Raw genomic sequence first — 16,595 nt, 5'->3', positions numbered from 1 at the left:
CCTTGATGGTCCCAGGGACCTCTGCTCCTAGGCTGAAGAGTTAACCACTCCCCTCCTTGCTACAAAACGTCTACCTTTACATTTCCAACCCTCACAATCACTCCTGATAACAATTATTCACTATTGTATCACAAGAGACCTATCTGCATTTCCTTTCATCAGCCCCACCCAGACATTGGATACTACTCAGTGGAGATTCTACCTTCCTCCAGGCCCTCTGAATCTAGGTTCCCTCTTGAAAGTTTGTAAGCCAGTCACTTCTTGCCTTTCTAGCCCCCTCATTTTGGGTAGCCAATGTTCAAGTTGCCCATCCCTGTCTACTCTGTGTATGGAAGGCAAATACTGCTCTTTTGATCTGTATAGTTGGTTGTTCTAAGCAGTGTCTGTCTTTTGTTTGGCTGAAAGTTAAAAGTCATGGGGGTGAATTGGTGAGTTCAGTTCCAGGCCTGAAGGACGTCCAAGGGCCATAGCCTCGGGGGTTCTACTAGTCTCTATCAGACCAGTTGTTGTTGTTAAGTACTGTAGAGTTGGTTCTGACTCATAGTGACCCTGTATAGGGTTTTCGAGGAGCCGCTGGTGGGTTTGAACCTCTGACCTTGCAGTAATCAGTCCAGGACTCCTTCAGACCAGTAATCTTGGTCTTTTTATGATTTTGAGTTTTGTTCCACATTTTCCTCCCACACTATCTAGAACCTCCTGCTGAAATCCCTTTCAAAGCAGTTGGCAGTCAAAGCAGGCAGCGGCCAATTCTAGTCTCAGGGTTTTAGAGGCGTTAGTCCTTTGCATGTTTCCTTTGATTTGCTTCACTTCCACTCTAGACAGGAATGAACAACATTGTTTGCAGGTTCATGCACTTTGTAGTTCATCCACTGAAGCATATATCAGCTGTTGTTGTTGTTGTTAAGTGCCGTCAAGTCGATTCCGACCCATAGCAACCTTGCATAGGGTTTCCACGGAGCAGCTGGTGAGCTTGAACCGCCGACCTTGCACTTCAAACCGCATTGCAGTCTGGTGCATTACCCCACAGCGCCACACCAGGACTTTGTTTCTTTTTGGGACTGAGCACTATTCCCTGGTGTGTCATTGTAGGATCAGCACTGGACTGCTAACCCCAGGGTTGGCAGTTCAAACCCACCAGCCGCTCCTTGTAAACCCTATACAGGGTCGCTCTGAGTCAGAACTGACTTGACAGCACTTAACAACAACACTATTCCCTTCGTTAGATGGACCACATTGTGTTTATCTGTTCATATCCATGTTCCAAACATGCAAATACACCAGGAGGGTAAATTCCCAGAACTGGATCTTGAGCACATGAGCTCATATTTCCGGTGGCCTCTGCCAAGGGGAACGCCCCATTGGGGCTACATCTCAAGCTACTCCCAGCAATGGGGGTGCCTCTTTCCCCTCAGTGTGGTCACACGCTTGAGGTTTTCCAAATCTGATTGGTAAAAACAAGCAAAATCTGAGTTTGTGACTGGCAGATTTCTGTTAGAGTGAGGTGGAACATCTCTCAGTGGATTGAAGAGAATTTGAAGCTTTTCTGCAAAGCCTCAGCTCATCCCTGACCCAACCCGCTCCCCCTGCCCACCCCCCCACCCCCTTACGTTTAGAGAAGAAGGAGGAAGCTGAGGACAGGAAGATTAGGGGAGACTGGTTTCCCAGCATTCTAGTTTCCAGGGAAAGATTTAGCATTTATTCCACTTTACTGATGTGGAAACTGAGTCACAGAGAGGTTAAGGTCACACAGCAGGTCAAAGCTGGGATGAATTTTCATCTGGTCTGCCAGATGCCAGGTTCCCTGTTAGTTCCTGAGCCCCCTCTTCATGTATTCCTATGCACAATCCCTCCTCAACCTAATTTATGTCATTCTCTTCTGGGTCTGACTCAGATCTGGTGTCTTCCTCCAGTTTCTGATCTCCAGACACCCAGGCAAATCCTAGAAGGTTCTTTCTTTCCAATACAGTGCCCTTCCCTGCTCACATACCTGCCTTGGCTCCCCACTAAATTGGAATAAGGCCCCAATTCTCAGTTTTCTCCTCTCCAGCCATGCCTAACCATAACCATTTGGTTATGCTTTGCCAAGCCACACTGGTCTTTGCTCCTGATGTGCCTTCTGCCTGGAATCTGCAATGTATTCATATCTGTCTGGCCACTGCGACTCATCCTCTAAGCCTCAGACTCAATGTGCTCTCCTCCAAAGGGTTCTTCTTATATCTGCTCCAGCAGAGAGGCATCATTGTACAAGTGTGTGAGCATCAAGTTTTTCAAGGAAGCCAAGCAATCCGCCTTTCCACTCCACCTTGGAAATTTGTCAATCCCTGGAAAGCTCCTACCCATACATTGAAGCCCCAACTCTAATGCCCCCTCTTCCAGAAAGTGTTTCCAGGACTGGTTACTTGTGTCGTGTCTGTGTCCTGCTCTGTCCACACTTGACTGGGGACTCCTTGATAGTGTGGCAGGGCCCCACATTGACATTCTTTGTAGAATAAATAATTAAGGACATGGATTGGGAGTAAACTGCGTTGGGATCAGGAAGTCAGTCATTTGGGGTGCTAATGGGGGCTTGTAATCGCTCCTTTCCAGCAAGAGGGAAGCAGGACCCTGGGCTGCCCCTCCCCCTCCCGTGAGAACCTTGGGCCTAGAGGCCTTGCTGAGGGCGGGTCTCTTGTGTCTTTATTCTTCCCCTCAGTGCTCAGCCCAGAAACCAGTTCCTCTTCCCTCCAAGTCTCGGGGTGCAGAGCCTGAGAGGAGTGCTAGGGACCACCACGGATCCGAGGAGGAAGCCGGACAGCCTCCACATCCAGGTGAGAGCTCTCCTGAATCGTGAAAATGAGACTGGCAGGTGGAACAGAGGCGCTAGAACTCCATCTGTGCAGGATCCGGAAACGAGATCAGGGGCCCTTTCAGCAGACCCTACCTCATCCATCCCAGGACTCTAGGCAGTTCTGGAAGAAACAATTTGCAGGTCTTGAGGAGGCTGTTTCCAGGGCAACCACTCATTTGCATATGGCCCCCGCTTTGCCCAATGTGTAGGGGAAATGGACAAACCCCCCCCATAGGAAATGGGGAAAGAGCTGCCTTGGACCTGGCGCTGGGGAGTGGGGTGGGGCGGGGCGTTAAGTATCCATCCCTCTAAGGAGAGATGGAGGCTTAGAGGACCCTGCGCCAACCAGTGAAAGCGTTACCATTTCAGAGGCGGTCTGACTTAGTCTCAGCTGTAAAAAAAAAATAAAATAAAATAAACACAGGCCGTGGTGGTGAGGGTGACCACAAGGTTGAGGTTGAACTTAGTTTCCTGTGTTTCTTCTTAGGTTGCTTGAATGGAGGAAGCCCTGGTGTGGACGCTGTTGTCGCTGCTGCTACCGCACGATGCAGGTACCCAAGAATATTCGTGCCCCGAGCCCTTGAAGAATGTGAACTGGACCATGGAGTTTCCAGACAAGTGCCTGAACTTCAGTAACCAGGACCTGGTCCTGCCCCAGAACCAGTCCCTACAGGCCAGCAATGTGGTCCTCTTGGATCTGTCGGCAAACAACCTGAGAGAGTTACCGCCGCTGTTCTTTAAGAACCTGAATACACTGAAGATCCTGAGTGTCATGGGCAACCCACTGGACCACATCGATGGGACGCTGGCCCAACGCTGTGACTTGGAACTGAAGGCTGATTGCGGCTGTGGCCTGGCAGCGTGGCATGAAGTCTGGCGTGACAACTGCTCTGACCAGCTGCCCCTGAAATGCCTGGACATGACCATGGGCACCTGGCGCAACCTCTCAGCCTTCCTGGAGGGCAGTTGTGCCCCTGGTCTGGCCCTAAGCACCATCGGGGCATTGGCAGCTGGTGGATGCTTGCTCCTCGGGATAGTCATTGCTGGTCCTATACTGGCCTGGAGGCTTTGCAAGCGCCAGGCGGCCAATAGCCATAGCCTGGGAAAATCCCAGGCTTCCAAAGAAGATCCCAGGCCTAACTCAGTCCGGCAACCACGGTATAGCAGTCGGGCCTTTCACCCCAAGTCTCCAGTGGTTGCCTTGCCCAACCCCCACACTCCCCACTATGAGAACATGTTCCTAGGTCAACCAGCTGCTGGGTCCAGCTTCCAGGAGTTCCACTGTGACAGACAAGGGTAAGTGTCCCCACACTTCTACATTCAGTGAGGCAAAAGCAGACACAAAAACTAAAACTTGACTCATAGTCCTGCTTATCCCTACAATGATGTTTGTGTTTCAAATATTTCATACTAAAGTGTGAGTGACTAATAGATGCCGCTTATCTAAAGTGACATTTTACAAACAGAGCTCACAGGGTGTGGTGTGGGGTTGGGGTATCCTGGAGGCATCCTCCTAGGGTGGTTAAGAACTAAGACTAGATGGTCAGGGTTCAAATGCCCACTCTGCATCTTGTAGCCTGTGTGATCTTGGGCCAGTAGCTTTAGCTCTCTGGGCTCAGTTTCCTCATCTGTAAAATGGGGATAACAACAGTTCCTGCCTCATGGTGTTGGAGGTAAGAATGAAATGAGTTCTTGTATATAGGACAAGTTTCTGCCTTCATGATCCACAAACTCTGTTCTAATTGCTAAGGATGGGGTGGAATGGGGTGAAGGAGGCAGGTGCTTCAGGACTCTATGGTCAGCAGTTGACCAGTCTGGTCTCAAGCTCAGAGCTATCTTTGAAATTGTTTAATGCCTCCAGCAAATGGATAGAGCATCCTTATTCTCCTTAACGCACAAGAGATACCAAAGAAATTATCTGTGTCCCTCTTTCCACCATAATGCTATGACATTTCTAGGTATTTTGCTTTTTGTTACATGCCATTCAGTTGATTCTGACACATAGCGACCCTGTATAGAGTTTCCAAGGAGTGGCTAGTGAGCTTGAACCGCCACCCTTGCTGTTAAAACTGACTTTGCAGTCTGGCACATTAACCCACAGTGCTACGCCAGGACTCCAGTCTAGGTGTTTGGCTATACTTAAAAAGATGATTTCAACTTTTCCTGGTTGGAACAGGGACTGGAGGGATTTCAGGCATGAGGATCAGCAGGGGCAAAGTCATGGAGGTGCGAGATAGCAAAGAATCTGATGTGAATGGCTAGAAAAGAAACAGGAGAGCTTATACTAAAATGTGAGTGACCAGTAGGCACCACTTACACAGAGCAATTTTTAACAAGTGGAGTCAATAAGATGCCCTTGACACACAGAAGATACCAACAAAGTTATCTGTGCACCTCTTCCCCACAAAGTCCCAATATCGCTGGATGATATTCCTGGGCTTGGGAGAAGTTCAGTTTTTTCTGATTGGATCAGGGAGTAGAAAGAGTTTCAGGTTTTGGGGCCACCAACAGGGGCAAAGACCAGGAGGTGGGAAAGGACGAGGGGGCTGGAAGCATCCAAGAAAGAAGAGAACTAGGGCATGGCTGTGTTTGGGCAACAGAGTCCACATTAGGAGGCAGGGAGGCCAGTAAAGGCTGTTGAAGGAAAAAGAAAGTATATGCAAAGCAGATGCAAATATGGATTGAAAGCAGAAGTGGTTTGTAGTGGTGGATTGAAATGACTGTGTTCATTAAGGCAGCAGTTTATGTCTCAGCTGGTCTCTCACAAAGCTTCAAGGCCAGCCTCCCTCATATTCCCAGCCTTTAAAATCACTCTGCTTAAAATGAGAGGTATCATTTTCATCCTGTATTCTACAGTTGTGACAACAGAGGCCTGGAGAATTAGGGGAATGACTTGCCCAATATCACACACTGAGGTAAAAGCAGAGACAAGAAATAAACCCTGACTTCCAGTCCTGCCTGTCCCCCAATGGCTTTTTGTGTTTGGAGTAATTCACACTAAAGTGTGAGTGGCTGGTAGACTTCACTTACCCAAAGTGGATTTTACTAGCAGAGTCACTGCATGTGGAGTGGGATTAGGATACTCAGGAAGCTGGAAGGTTTTTCTCTGGAGCTTTACTTGGCTTAGCTAGACAATCTTAAGAAGGTACCCCCCTTCCTGACCAGTTCTATGGATGCAGAAACTGGAGGGTCAGAGAGACAAAACCACTTCCCCAGGTCACAGCCTGGTGCTATTTGCAGTCACTCTCATTTTAATAATTGCTAACATGTTTATTTTTATATCAGAGTCACAAAGTTAATTGCTTCAAGTTACCTATGATTACATTTACCATCTAAAGGGACAGCCAATGTTTGGTTTTGGTCACTTGTGTCCATGTAGATGGTATGGGCAGAGCTTTTAATTTTCCAAGTGGAAAGCAAAGCCTAGATTTTAGTGTTTTTTTTTTTTTTTTTAATAAGGCAAATATTTTAACTTAAAGAAAGGAAAAATAATCTCTGATGGTTCTTGAACTTCAGTATTCCAATGCTGGTTCCACAAAATCATCAATGACACCCCTCTTCCTTGGAGTTTCCTCCTTGGTAACTATTAGGGGATGTGGACTCAGCTGCCTTGAACTTTCTTGGCCTCTCCAAGCTGATTTTCCTGCCCTCCCTGAATCACCCTCTCCATCTGTCTGTCCCCACAGGGGTCACTCTCCAGATAATGACTTCTACATGAACTATGAGGGCGTCAGCCAGCCCTCCCAGCCCATCTATGGCAACCTGACATCGCTGGGAGAGGCCTCTCTGGACGAAGAGGACTATGTGGTCCCCGGATGCTGAGCCTGTGACCTCTGGATCTTCCTTCCTGCTCCTCCTGGTCCCGGTCAGGTGACTCAGAGAGTTCCAGCCCTTCTCTGGTCTTAGGCTCCTCATCTGAGGATTGGGGACATGGAAGGACTGTCTTAGAACCCCAGAGAGACTATGCATCCCCCTTCCCAGGCCCTACTCTGCTCCTTGGCCCTCTTGGCTACTAGGTCAGAAGGGGGAGACCCCAGTGAGGGGACTGGAGAATTGATGTGTGAACCTAGTTGTCACCCTCTTGTCTGAGAGCAGATGACACTCAATAAACACTGTGGGATCAATAAGAATGCTGGCTCATGGAGAATGGGATTTCTCCAGGTGTGTGTGTGTGTGTGTGTGTATGTGGGATTTCCTGAGCTCCCTTCTCCTGTATCTTCGCTCTGCCGCCTCTCCAGGAATCCTTGTTGAGTTGATTCCAATTCATAATGAGCGACCCTAGAGGGCAGAGCAGCACTGCCTTCAAAGTCTTCCTGAGCTGTAACCCTCACAGGAGCAGACTGTACGCCTTTTTCTTCCATGGAGCTGTTCGGTGGGGGAGTCAAACCACTGACCTTTCAGTTAGCAGCTGAGTGCTAACTTCCAGGAATCCTTACAACCTAGGAATCAGCTGTCTCTCCCCTGCTCACATACCCTCCATAGCTTCCCATTGCTCCAGACCCTCACCTTGGGACTTGAGGCTGTCCTAATCCAGCCCTGCTTGCCACACCCCCAACCCCCATTCCTCTGCCTTAAGGCTGGAGCTTTCCCAAGCCAGCCCACCTCCTTCCTGACATTTCCTTTCCCCAAGCCATTCCTTTTACCAGAATACAGTCCTCTCTTAAACCAAATGCAGACTCTGGTCTGGGCATCAGGAGACATGGGTTCAAGTTCTGATTCTGCCAGTAACTCTCTGGACCTCGGTTTTCCCATCTGTGAAACAGGGTGATTAGAGATGGTCTCTAAGGTCACGATAGCAATAATATTTTGAGAAACCTCACCTTGTCCTTTAAGGGCCAGGTGCCTCCTCTGAGAAGCCAATCCTGATTCCTCCCCAGCCAGATTTTGTCACTTCCAGAGTTTGGGTGGAAGATAAGCACTGGGCTGCTAACCACAAGGTCGGGCATTTCTAACCTACCAGCCACTCCTTGGAAACCCTCTATTGGGTTGCTATGAGCCAGAAGTGACTAGATAGTACACAAGAAGAAGAGTTTGTGTATTTCAGAGTTTGTTCAAACTCGGGCTTCAACTGAATTCCTCCTTGTCAGCTGGTCCCAAGTCTGATGCCCACAGCGCTCCATATTTGGGGGAGACAAAAATTGATCCAGAGGCTCTTAAGAGGTTAAAGCTGGGCTGGAGGGAGGTTCCCCACAGGTGGTGGACTGAATAAACTTGAGAAAGGCTTTGTGAGAAAGGAATCTGTAGTTATGTTTTTGTGTGTTTGGGGGAGTACGGAGTGGGGTTAGGGTTAGGACTATGGCTAGGTCTAGGCTAGGTCTGTTGTTGATAAGTGTTGTCAAGTCTGTTCAGACTCATAGTGACTCTGTAGTGTTGCCAAGGAGCAGCTGGTTCAAAGCGATCTTGTGGCCCAGTGCTTTATCCCACAATGCCACACCAAGACTCCAGGCTAAGTCTGTTGTTATTGTTAGGTGCCGTCGAGTCAGTTCTGACCCATAGTGACCCTGTATAGGGTTTCCGAGGAGCAGCTGGTGAACTTAAACCTCCAACCTTGCAGTTCAAACAGCTTTTCAGTCTGGCGCATTAACCCACAGTGCAAGCTAGATTTTGTTGTTGTTGTTGTTGTTGTTAGGTGCCATCAAGTAGATACCGGACTCATAGCGACCTTATGTACAACAGAATGAAACACTGCCCGATCCTGGGTCAACCTCACAATCGTTGCCATGCTTGATCCCATTGATGCTGCCACTTTGCCAATCCATCTCACTGGGGGTTTTCCTCTTTTTCTCTGACCCTCCACCTTACCAAACATGATATCTTTCTCCAGTGCTGGTCCCTCCTGACACCATGTCCGAAATATGAGAGATGAAGTTTGGCCATCCTAGCCTCCAAGGAGCACTCTGGCTGCACTTCTTCCAACACAGATCTGTTGGTTCTTTTGGCAGCCCATGGCACTTGCAATATTCTCCTCCAACACCATAACTCAAAGGCATCAATTCTTCTACAGTCTTCCTTATTCACCATTCACCTTTCACATGCATATGAGGTAATTGAAAATACCATGGCTTGGGTCAGGCACACCTTAGTCCTCAAGCTGACATCTTTGCTCTTCAACACTTTAAAAAGGTCTTGTGCAGCAGATTTGCCTAATGCAATACGTAGTTTGATTTCTTGACTGCTGCTTCCGTGAGTGTTGTAGTTGATTCAAGAAGAATGAAGTCCTTCAATCTTGAGATTGAAGTTGTCAATCTAGGTCTTTAATGTTAAGGTTATGGTTAGGACAAGGGGTGGTGTTAGGGGTAGGGGCTGGGCCAGGGCTAGGAGTAAGTCTTGGTCTAGTTTTTAGGGTTATAGTGAAGTTTACGTTTTATTTTCTTGAAATCTATTTGATTTCCTCTTCATTTGGATGTTATATAACTATATTATTCTCTCTTTTTACCTTAGGTTTTTATTTTGTTGCAACTGTATGTCTGGTTCTCTATTTTCAGTCTTGTAAAGTCTGTTCCTTGGAAATCCTATACAGGGTTGCTATGCGTCGGAACAGACTGGATGGCACTTAACAACAAGAAGTCTGTTTTACTTTGAATACTTTGATATTTGGGTTGAGTTCTGGGAGATATTGTCATATGTGTTAGCCTCAGGTTTGCTGTTGTTGGTTCTCGGCCCAAAGACCTCCCTTTAGGATTTTCTGTTAGGCTGACCTGGTTTTTTACAAAACTGTTTAATCTCGGTTTATCTGAAAATGACCTAATTTCATTGTCATATTGGATGGAGAATTTTGCTGAGTATGTGATTCTTGACTGGCAATTTTTTTCTTTCAGAGTTTTATTCCATTGTCTTTTTCTACTGAGAAATCAAGAGTTTAGTCTTATTGGTTCTCCTTTGTAACTTTGTGTTTTTCCTGAGCTGCTCTCAGGATTCTTTCCATGCCTTTGGGTTTGAAAAGTTTGATTATAATATATATGTCTTGGTGTTTTTCTTTCGAGGTTTTTCTTGTTTGTTCAACTTTTCAAATGTCTGTCTTCTTGTCTTTCATGATGCTAAGGAAGTTTTGTTCCAACAACTTTTAGACAACATTCTCTACGGGTTTTGTTTTTTTTCTTCCTGTTCTACAATTCCAGTTATATGTAAGTTATTCCTCATGATAGTGTTCTACATAAATCTGAAGTTTTCTTCAGTTTTTTTTTTCTTTTTTTTTTTCTGATTGTTTCCCTTGTTGTTGTTAAATGCCATTGAGTCAGTTCTGACACATAGAGACCCTGTATAATGTTTCCGAGGAGCAACTGATAGTTTGTTCGTCTAGTACAGGGGTGGGGAACGTCCAGCCCAGGAGCTGGATAGGCTCCCGAGATCATTTGGTCTGGCCCTGCCAAGGTAACTGCAGTTCCAGTCATTACATTAGGGTGAGTTAGTTAAATGTTTGACCAAAAATAGCAGGTTAATTTTTAAATTAAAAACTTTGTATGGCCCACAAATGATGCTATAAATATCCAAATGACCCTTGGGAGAAAAAAGCTTCCCCACCCCTGCTCTAGCAGATGAATATTGGGAGATTTGTCTTCAGACTCAGTAATTTGGCCTTCATTGATCCAATTCTACATCTTTGCCCATTCAGTGTATTATCTATTTCTGCAGTTCAAGTACTAATCTAGCTGCTATTTTTGTATAATTTCCTTTTTTTTTTTTCCCCATTTATTTTGTCAGTTTGTTTCCCAAAATCTTCTATAGTTTGTCTATGTTTTCCTGGATTTAATCTACAGTTTTCTTGATCATTGTCTTAATCTGTTGAACGTGCCTGAACAACATACTTTTAAGTTCTTTATCAAGTAGTTCCAATACCATTTCCGGAGTTTTGTTTTCTGACTCTGTATTTTGGTTATTTGTTCAAGGCACTCTGTCCTGTTTCTGTGTGTAAGCTGAAATCGTCTGTCTTCTCTGAGACGTTGTGGTATAATATTTATATTTGATTGACAATTATATATAGATTGGTGTGTTCTCAGACACTCACCACCTGTCTCCTGGTGGATGTGGTAAAGACTGGAAGTGTTTAGTGTAGTTTAACTCAGGCTAGGTTCACACACTTCCAGAAGCAGGGGCGTTATGCCTGGTGTCTTATCCCAGGCCGAGCAGAGGCTGCTCAGGAGGGACAGCCACTGGTCACAGCCCTGGCTACCAGGAGGGCACAGGAACAAGGGAGAACTGTACCCACTTGCTGCCAACCTCCAGCTTCATCCTGTGCCTGCAGGCCACTGTATCGATTTTTGTTGTTGTTAAGTGCCGTTGAGTCGGTTCCAACTGATAGCGACCCTGTATAGGGTTTCTGAGAAATGACTGGTAGTTTGAACCACTGACCTTGAGGTCGAGTGCTTATTCTATGGGCCACACCAGGACTTTACCGATTGTTGTTGTGGCTATGAAGTGTCATTGAGTCGGTTCCGACCCATAGCAACCCTGTATAGGGTTTCTGAGGAGCAGCTGGTAAGTTTGAACCGCTGACCTTGCAGTTCAAATGGCTTTGCAATCTGGCGCATGAGCCCACAGCGCCACACCAGGAGTCCAGGACTGTATCAATAACTGCTTGCAAAAACTCAAGATGGCTCCAGGCCAGCCTACAGTAAGCTAAATTTTCTTCCCTCTTGTTACTCCTATTCTACTTCTTCCAGTTGGCAATCCACCTCTCTTTCCTAGCTTCTGATTCTCAGGGCTCCAGATCACCATTTGTATCTGTTTTACTTGGTCTCCCACGTCTTTGTTGTAGAGGGTCTTCTCGGTGCATTTGTCTACTCTGCTATTTTCACCTGGAAGTCCTATCGTGGGTTTTGAAGGATGAATAGGAGTTTGAAAAACTGAGAGAAAAATGGAATAGTGAGTAGGGACACCAGTGCCTGCAACAGCCTAGAGATGTGAGAAGGTACATGTTCAGGACATGCCCAGTAAAGGTAGAGGGTGTTCCAGGGAAGATTCATTGAAGCATCTGCTGGCTTTTGTGTGATCCTGATTTGAGTTTAATGTTGGGCCCCCTTGGGGTTGATGTGATGCACTAGTGGGAGAAAGACTTATAAAGGGGGCTTTCACATTCATTCCAGCTCAGTGACCTACCCCGGCCCTACCTCAGCCTCACTCTTTCCACCGACTACCCCTCCATCTGCCAGTCTAAGTCAGATCTTGTCCCTCCTTAGCTCACATGCCCTCCATGGCTCCCATTGATTGACATTAGTCTCCACAGTCCTTACTGTCATCCATGACACCAGGTGTGTTCTGGCCTCTGTAGACCTCTATGACCCCATTTTGCCACTGGACACTTAGCTTAATCTACCCTCATGGCCTCTGCACCTGAGTTCTTGTTACTGTTGTATCCTGAATACCCACCCAAGGCCTGGCATGCAGTGGCTTCTTAGTTGGGGGTTCCTGCAGTCATTTAAGTGGTCTCTGGGCAGTGGCTTTCATTCACAGTGGACACCTGTGACAGCTGAAAATGAGTCTTCTGACTCTTCAGCCTCCAAGGGTAGACAGGAAGGTGAGTGTGGGGAGGACAGTAGGCTTAGCACATCTCAGGAATTTCTGTATCCTTAATGAGAAGAGAAACACTGTGTGTATGAAAATACTCTTCACAGCTATTTTCCCCTGCTCTTTCTTAGAGAAAGGTTAGAGGAAAGGTTCGTGTGGAAGATGGGGGATACCTCTCTCAATCTGGGGATCGGGGGCAGCATTACACGAGAATGGACAGAAGACTTGATTGTGGATAGACTTGGTGGGGGGGCGGGGGGGGCTGTCTGTGTTTGCAAAACGACTCTAATGTGGGGAGCAAGAGATGGGGTCAGACTATCCCCGAGACAGGAATTGGAGAGACAGTGGGAGACTAAGATCCAGTGACAGGAGCAGTAGCTGAGAAATGGCCATGGGGAGACAAAGAGTGACAGGGTTGTATGGGGTTGTCCTTGCTACCCTAGGCCTAACTAGCACCTTCCTGTCATCAGCTGGCATTGCCAAGAACATCGTCTGCTCCAATGGACCCATCCTCAAGTCCTCCTACTCAACCTATGCAAGGTCTGTTGGAGAAACCGAGGCATGGGAGGGACCAATCCTTCCCTAGTTTCTCATCCCCTTTGTGTATACCACAGGGACAATTCAGACAGCGTCATTTTTATTACCGGAGTTATAAATACATACACGTCCCTACCAACAAACAGCCCTCTCCACCCACCAGTCCCCAGCTAATCGCCCCAATAAATTAGCAATAATAATAATAATAATAGTAAAAAAGGTCATCGTGGAGTCAATTTGTACTCATTGTGCGTGACCCTATAGCATAGAATAGGGCTACCCCATTGAGTTTCGAAGGCAACGTTTACAGAAATCTTTACTGATACAGACTCCCACAACATTGTGCCGCAGAACATCTGGTGGCTTAGAACCTCCAAGCACTTAACCAGTGCATCACTAGGGCTCCTTTTGCAATGTTTTGTTAAGTGCCGTGCAGTCAGTTCCAACTCATAGTTTCCGAGGCGGGAGCAGAAAGCCGCAACATTTTCCTGTGGAGAGGCTGATGGACTCGAACTGCCAACCTTAAGGTTCGCAGTCCAATGCTTATCCTACAGAGTTACCACGTTCTCTTAGCAATAAATACAGATTCATAAATACAGCGTTATGGGGGGCAAGGAGAGTAGAGGGACACATCATTGGGTACTGAGCAGCCTCCGCGGGCCCACTGTGAGGATTTGAACCACTGAGGCCCTAAGCCTCCATCTTCCAGGGCGCCCACTCAAGCACAGTGGCAGTCCTTGACCAGGAGGTCGTCGTATGGGGTGAGCGTCAGGCGGCCCTCGCTATCGCGGTGCATTAGCACCACCGGCTCAAAGCTAGAGGGCACGCAGCAAGGCGCAGGCGCGGAACCTGGGTCCAGGTCGTGTAGGCGAGACTTGATACGCGTGTACGCGCTAGCTGTCCGGAAGCGCGGCGGGCACGCGCCGACGCATGCGCGCACGTCCAGTTCACGCGGCGCCAGCACCCAGTCGGCCCAGCCGAGCTCCTCGAGTGTCACGCGCCGGCTCTGTACCGCGCAGCAGTGCGCCGCCCCAGTTGCGCAATCCTCTGCCGTAGGTACATGAGTACTGCGGCGCCCCCTGGCGGCGCGAGGTCGCAGGTGCAACTCCAGCCGCGCCAAAGAGGGTGCCGTCAGCGCGGAGTTGGACTGCAGCGGCGACAGCGGCAGATGCAGGACCGGTGGCGCGAGGCCCCCACGGGCAAGCAGGCGCTGTAGTGGCCGTGTCACATCAAGTGGGCTCGCCGTCGGGGACAGCTGGAGTAGGGCCCGGTGCAGACGGGAGATGGCTGGGCGCCCCAAAGAGAACGAGGCTCTGGGAATGCGCAGGTGCATGTGGCCTCGGGGACCTGGCAGCACTGTGGGGAGAGAGAAACCTGGTCACAGCGGCCTGGCTGGGTTCAGGACGCATTCCACCTCAGGGCCTTTGCACAAGCTGTTCCCACCACCGGAAATTCTCTCCCCCTATCCCTTTCCACCATGGCTGCCTGCTCCCTCCTCCTTCCAGCCCTTCAGAATTCAGCTGCTCCTTATTTTTTCTCTTCGTGGATCTTTCTTCTCTCTGCTTAGAATTTAAGCAGCGATTTCTGTCTGCATTGTCACTGGTGCCTGGCACACAGTACAAGTTTGAATGAATACACGGTGGAGACTGTGATTCAAATACTGGCTTGGGTCTTCTAACAATTTATTGAAGGCCTACTAAGTGCCCAGGGCTGGAGATACAGCAATCAGTTACTGTGACCAGGAACATTTTGTCAACGCTGGTTGGCTCCTCCCCCGCCCCCTCTAATTTCAGAAACGAGGGGTATCAGACCTCCCAGCGCCCTTATAGCCCAGATTTCTTGGCCCTCCAAGCTCCTCAGACCCCCGTGTTGGTATATGTCTAGGGGTTGCTGGGAGGCTGTGGTTTGAGGACCTTGCCCCTTTCAGCGCGAGCAGTTTACCTGGAGTTACACTACACAGTTGGGATTATGTGGCTTGGGGCGGGATTCAAGCGCGCTCCAGAGCCAGCCCCCCTCTATCTACTCTTCCAGACTCCAGCGCAACTCCTCCCCCTGCTCTCCGCACAGAGCGGAGATGAGAAACTCCCTGCAGGCACATGTTCCGCGGAGAGTCTTCCGCACAGTTGGGCGTGATTGCATCAGATTCGAAACCAGCCCAGAGCAGGTGCTTCATGTGCCTGACCTGGTTCTTTGTTTGATATAGCCCCTCTTCCCTTCCACCTCCCAGCCCATCCTAGAGCAGGGGCTTTGCCCCCACGCTCCCTGGTCCCTAGGTTCTGCAGGTGCTCTCACCTTTGGGAGAGTTGTCTGGACCACAGTTTCCCCATCTCCAATCTGAGAATGGTTATAACGGCCTACATTGACTGATTCCGGCCCTATCTGGCAGCGAGGGGTGCTGCCAGCAACTATTATCAGCCCCAAGGGCAGATTAGGCATTACCACCCTATTCATGGATAGAGAAACAGCTTCAGCGGTGGACCTAGGTCTCTACAACTCATAACCACTGGTTAGTCCCCCAAGAATTCACTCACGCTCAGAAGTAAGAATCCGGACGGCAGAGGTGGTGCTGGAGTCTAGGGTAAAGTTTTTCCAGTTCTGGTTTACCCGCAGTTGATTCATCAGGTTCTCATAGCGTTTCCGCATCTCCCGGAATCTAGAAGCTTCCAAACCCGAGAGTGCATCTGGAACTCTCGGGATGTCAGGGCTGCGCTTCGGTGCAGAGGGCAGGGCACCCTCCGGCGGTAGCTGCAGGAGCAGCAGCAACAGCACTCGCATAAGATGCAGCGGCGTTGGCTCCGGCAGAGGAATCGCTGTACTGGTTGCCACCTGAACTGGGACTGACCAGGCACTGCACAACTGGCCTTTATAGTCCCTGGACTTTGTCCGCCTCCGCCTTCCGGGCCCTGCCCACCCTTACATTTAGAATAAACACTCTAGCAGCCACAGCTGGGCTGGACCTCAGAGGTGATTTTTTTTTTTTTTTTTTAGTATTTGGGATGTGTGCGGACGCGTGCGCAGCTTCTATAGAAGCAAGGGCATCTCTCTGAGCCTTAGTATCCTCCTCTGTGAAACTTCGTACCAGGCAGGTGTGTTCCTAGGAGGTATCATATAGACAAGAAGACTTACTAGTCACCTAACCTAATAAAACTAGACCCATTGCCGTTGAAAAGATATGCTCTCATGGCAACCCCATGGGTCAAAGTAGAACTGCACCACAGAACTGTCCCGCAGGTTTCTCTCTGTTGTTCAGCTAAAAGATGACCTCAGGGGCTAATTTCAGTTCAAACTTTAAAGGGTATCTTAGAGTGATGTCTTGGGGAGTCTTCCCATCTTTTACGAATTTGAATTCTGTTCCACAGTTTTCTTCTTTTCTGTCAGATCCATCTTTGGTGGCTTTGCTCAGAACAGTTGGTAGTGGAAGTTGGGCACCATCTAGTTCCTCTGGTCTCCAGGTAGCTGAAGCCTTGGTTCATGTAGACTATTCATCCTGGGGACTATTTTCTTCATAGTCGTTCATTTCCTTCTTTCTCATTTGCTCTGGATGAATGGAAACCAATATTTAGTCTTAGATGATGACCACTGGCAAGTTTTTAAGACCCCAGATGCTACTCATCAAACTAGGATATAGAAAATAAACTTTATGAATTATATTATGCCAATTGACTGAGTTGTCCCACCAGACTAAGGTCCTAAATCTTCAAACCCAGAAAACCAAACTTGTGAGGTG

At 48.2% G+C, this 16,595-nt stretch overlaps 2 protein-coding genes across 2 annotated transcripts; one reads left to right on the top strand and one right to left on the bottom strand.

The window, feature by feature from the left end:
• Nucleotides 1-3,323: 3,323 nt before the first annotated feature.
• On the top strand, nt 3,324-6,649 carry LRRC25 (leucine rich repeat containing 25). Its single transcript, XM_006876334.1, has 2 exons — nt 3,324-4,123; nt 6,514-6,649. Exons 1-2 carry the CDS (start codon nt 3,324-3,326, stop codon nt 6,647-6,649), a joined length of 936 nt encoding a protein of 311 aa, XP_006876396.1.
• A 6,937-nt stretch (nt 6,650-13,586) lies between these two features.
• Nucleotides 13,587-15,643, bottom strand: GDF15 (growth differentiation factor 15). The gene is made up of 2 exons (XM_006876333.1): nt 15,400-15,643; nt 13,587-14,224 (listed from the first exon to the last, which is right to left on the bottom strand). Exons 1-2 carry the CDS (start codon nt 15,641-15,643, stop codon nt 13,587-13,589), a joined length of 882 nt encoding a protein of 293 aa, XP_006876395.1.
• Between the last annotated feature and the right edge of the window lie 952 nt (nt 15,644-16,595).

Source organism: Chrysochloris asiatica, unplaced genomic scaffold, assembly GCF_000296735.1.
Source record: "Chrysochloris asiatica unplaced genomic scaffold, ChrAsi1.0 scaffold00374, whole genome shotgun sequence".
In the NCBI taxonomy this organism is placed as follows: Eukaryota; Metazoa; Chordata; class Mammalia; order Afrosoricida; family Chrysochloridae; genus Chrysochloris; species Chrysochloris asiatica.
Note: the sequence above shows the minus strand (reverse complement) of the source record. Positions and strands in the feature narration are given on the sequence as shown.

Coding starts and splice junctions, on each gene's coding strand:
- LRRC25 (XM_006876334.1), top strand. CDS start 3,324: ATGGAGGAAGCCCTGGTGTGGACGCTGTTGTCGCTGCTGCTACCGCAC. Junction 4,124..6,513: donor TTCCACTGTGACAGACAAGG/GTAAGTGTCCCC, acceptor CTGTCCCCACAG/GGGTCACTCTCCAGATAATG.
- GDF15 (XM_006876333.1), bottom strand. CDS start 15,643: ATGCGAGTGCTGTTGCTGCTGCTCCTGCAGCTACCGCCGGAGGGTGCC. Junction 14,225..15,399: donor CCGGATTCTTACTTCTGAGC/GTGAGTGAATTC, acceptor CTCTCCCCACAG/TGCTGCCAGGTCCCCGAGGC.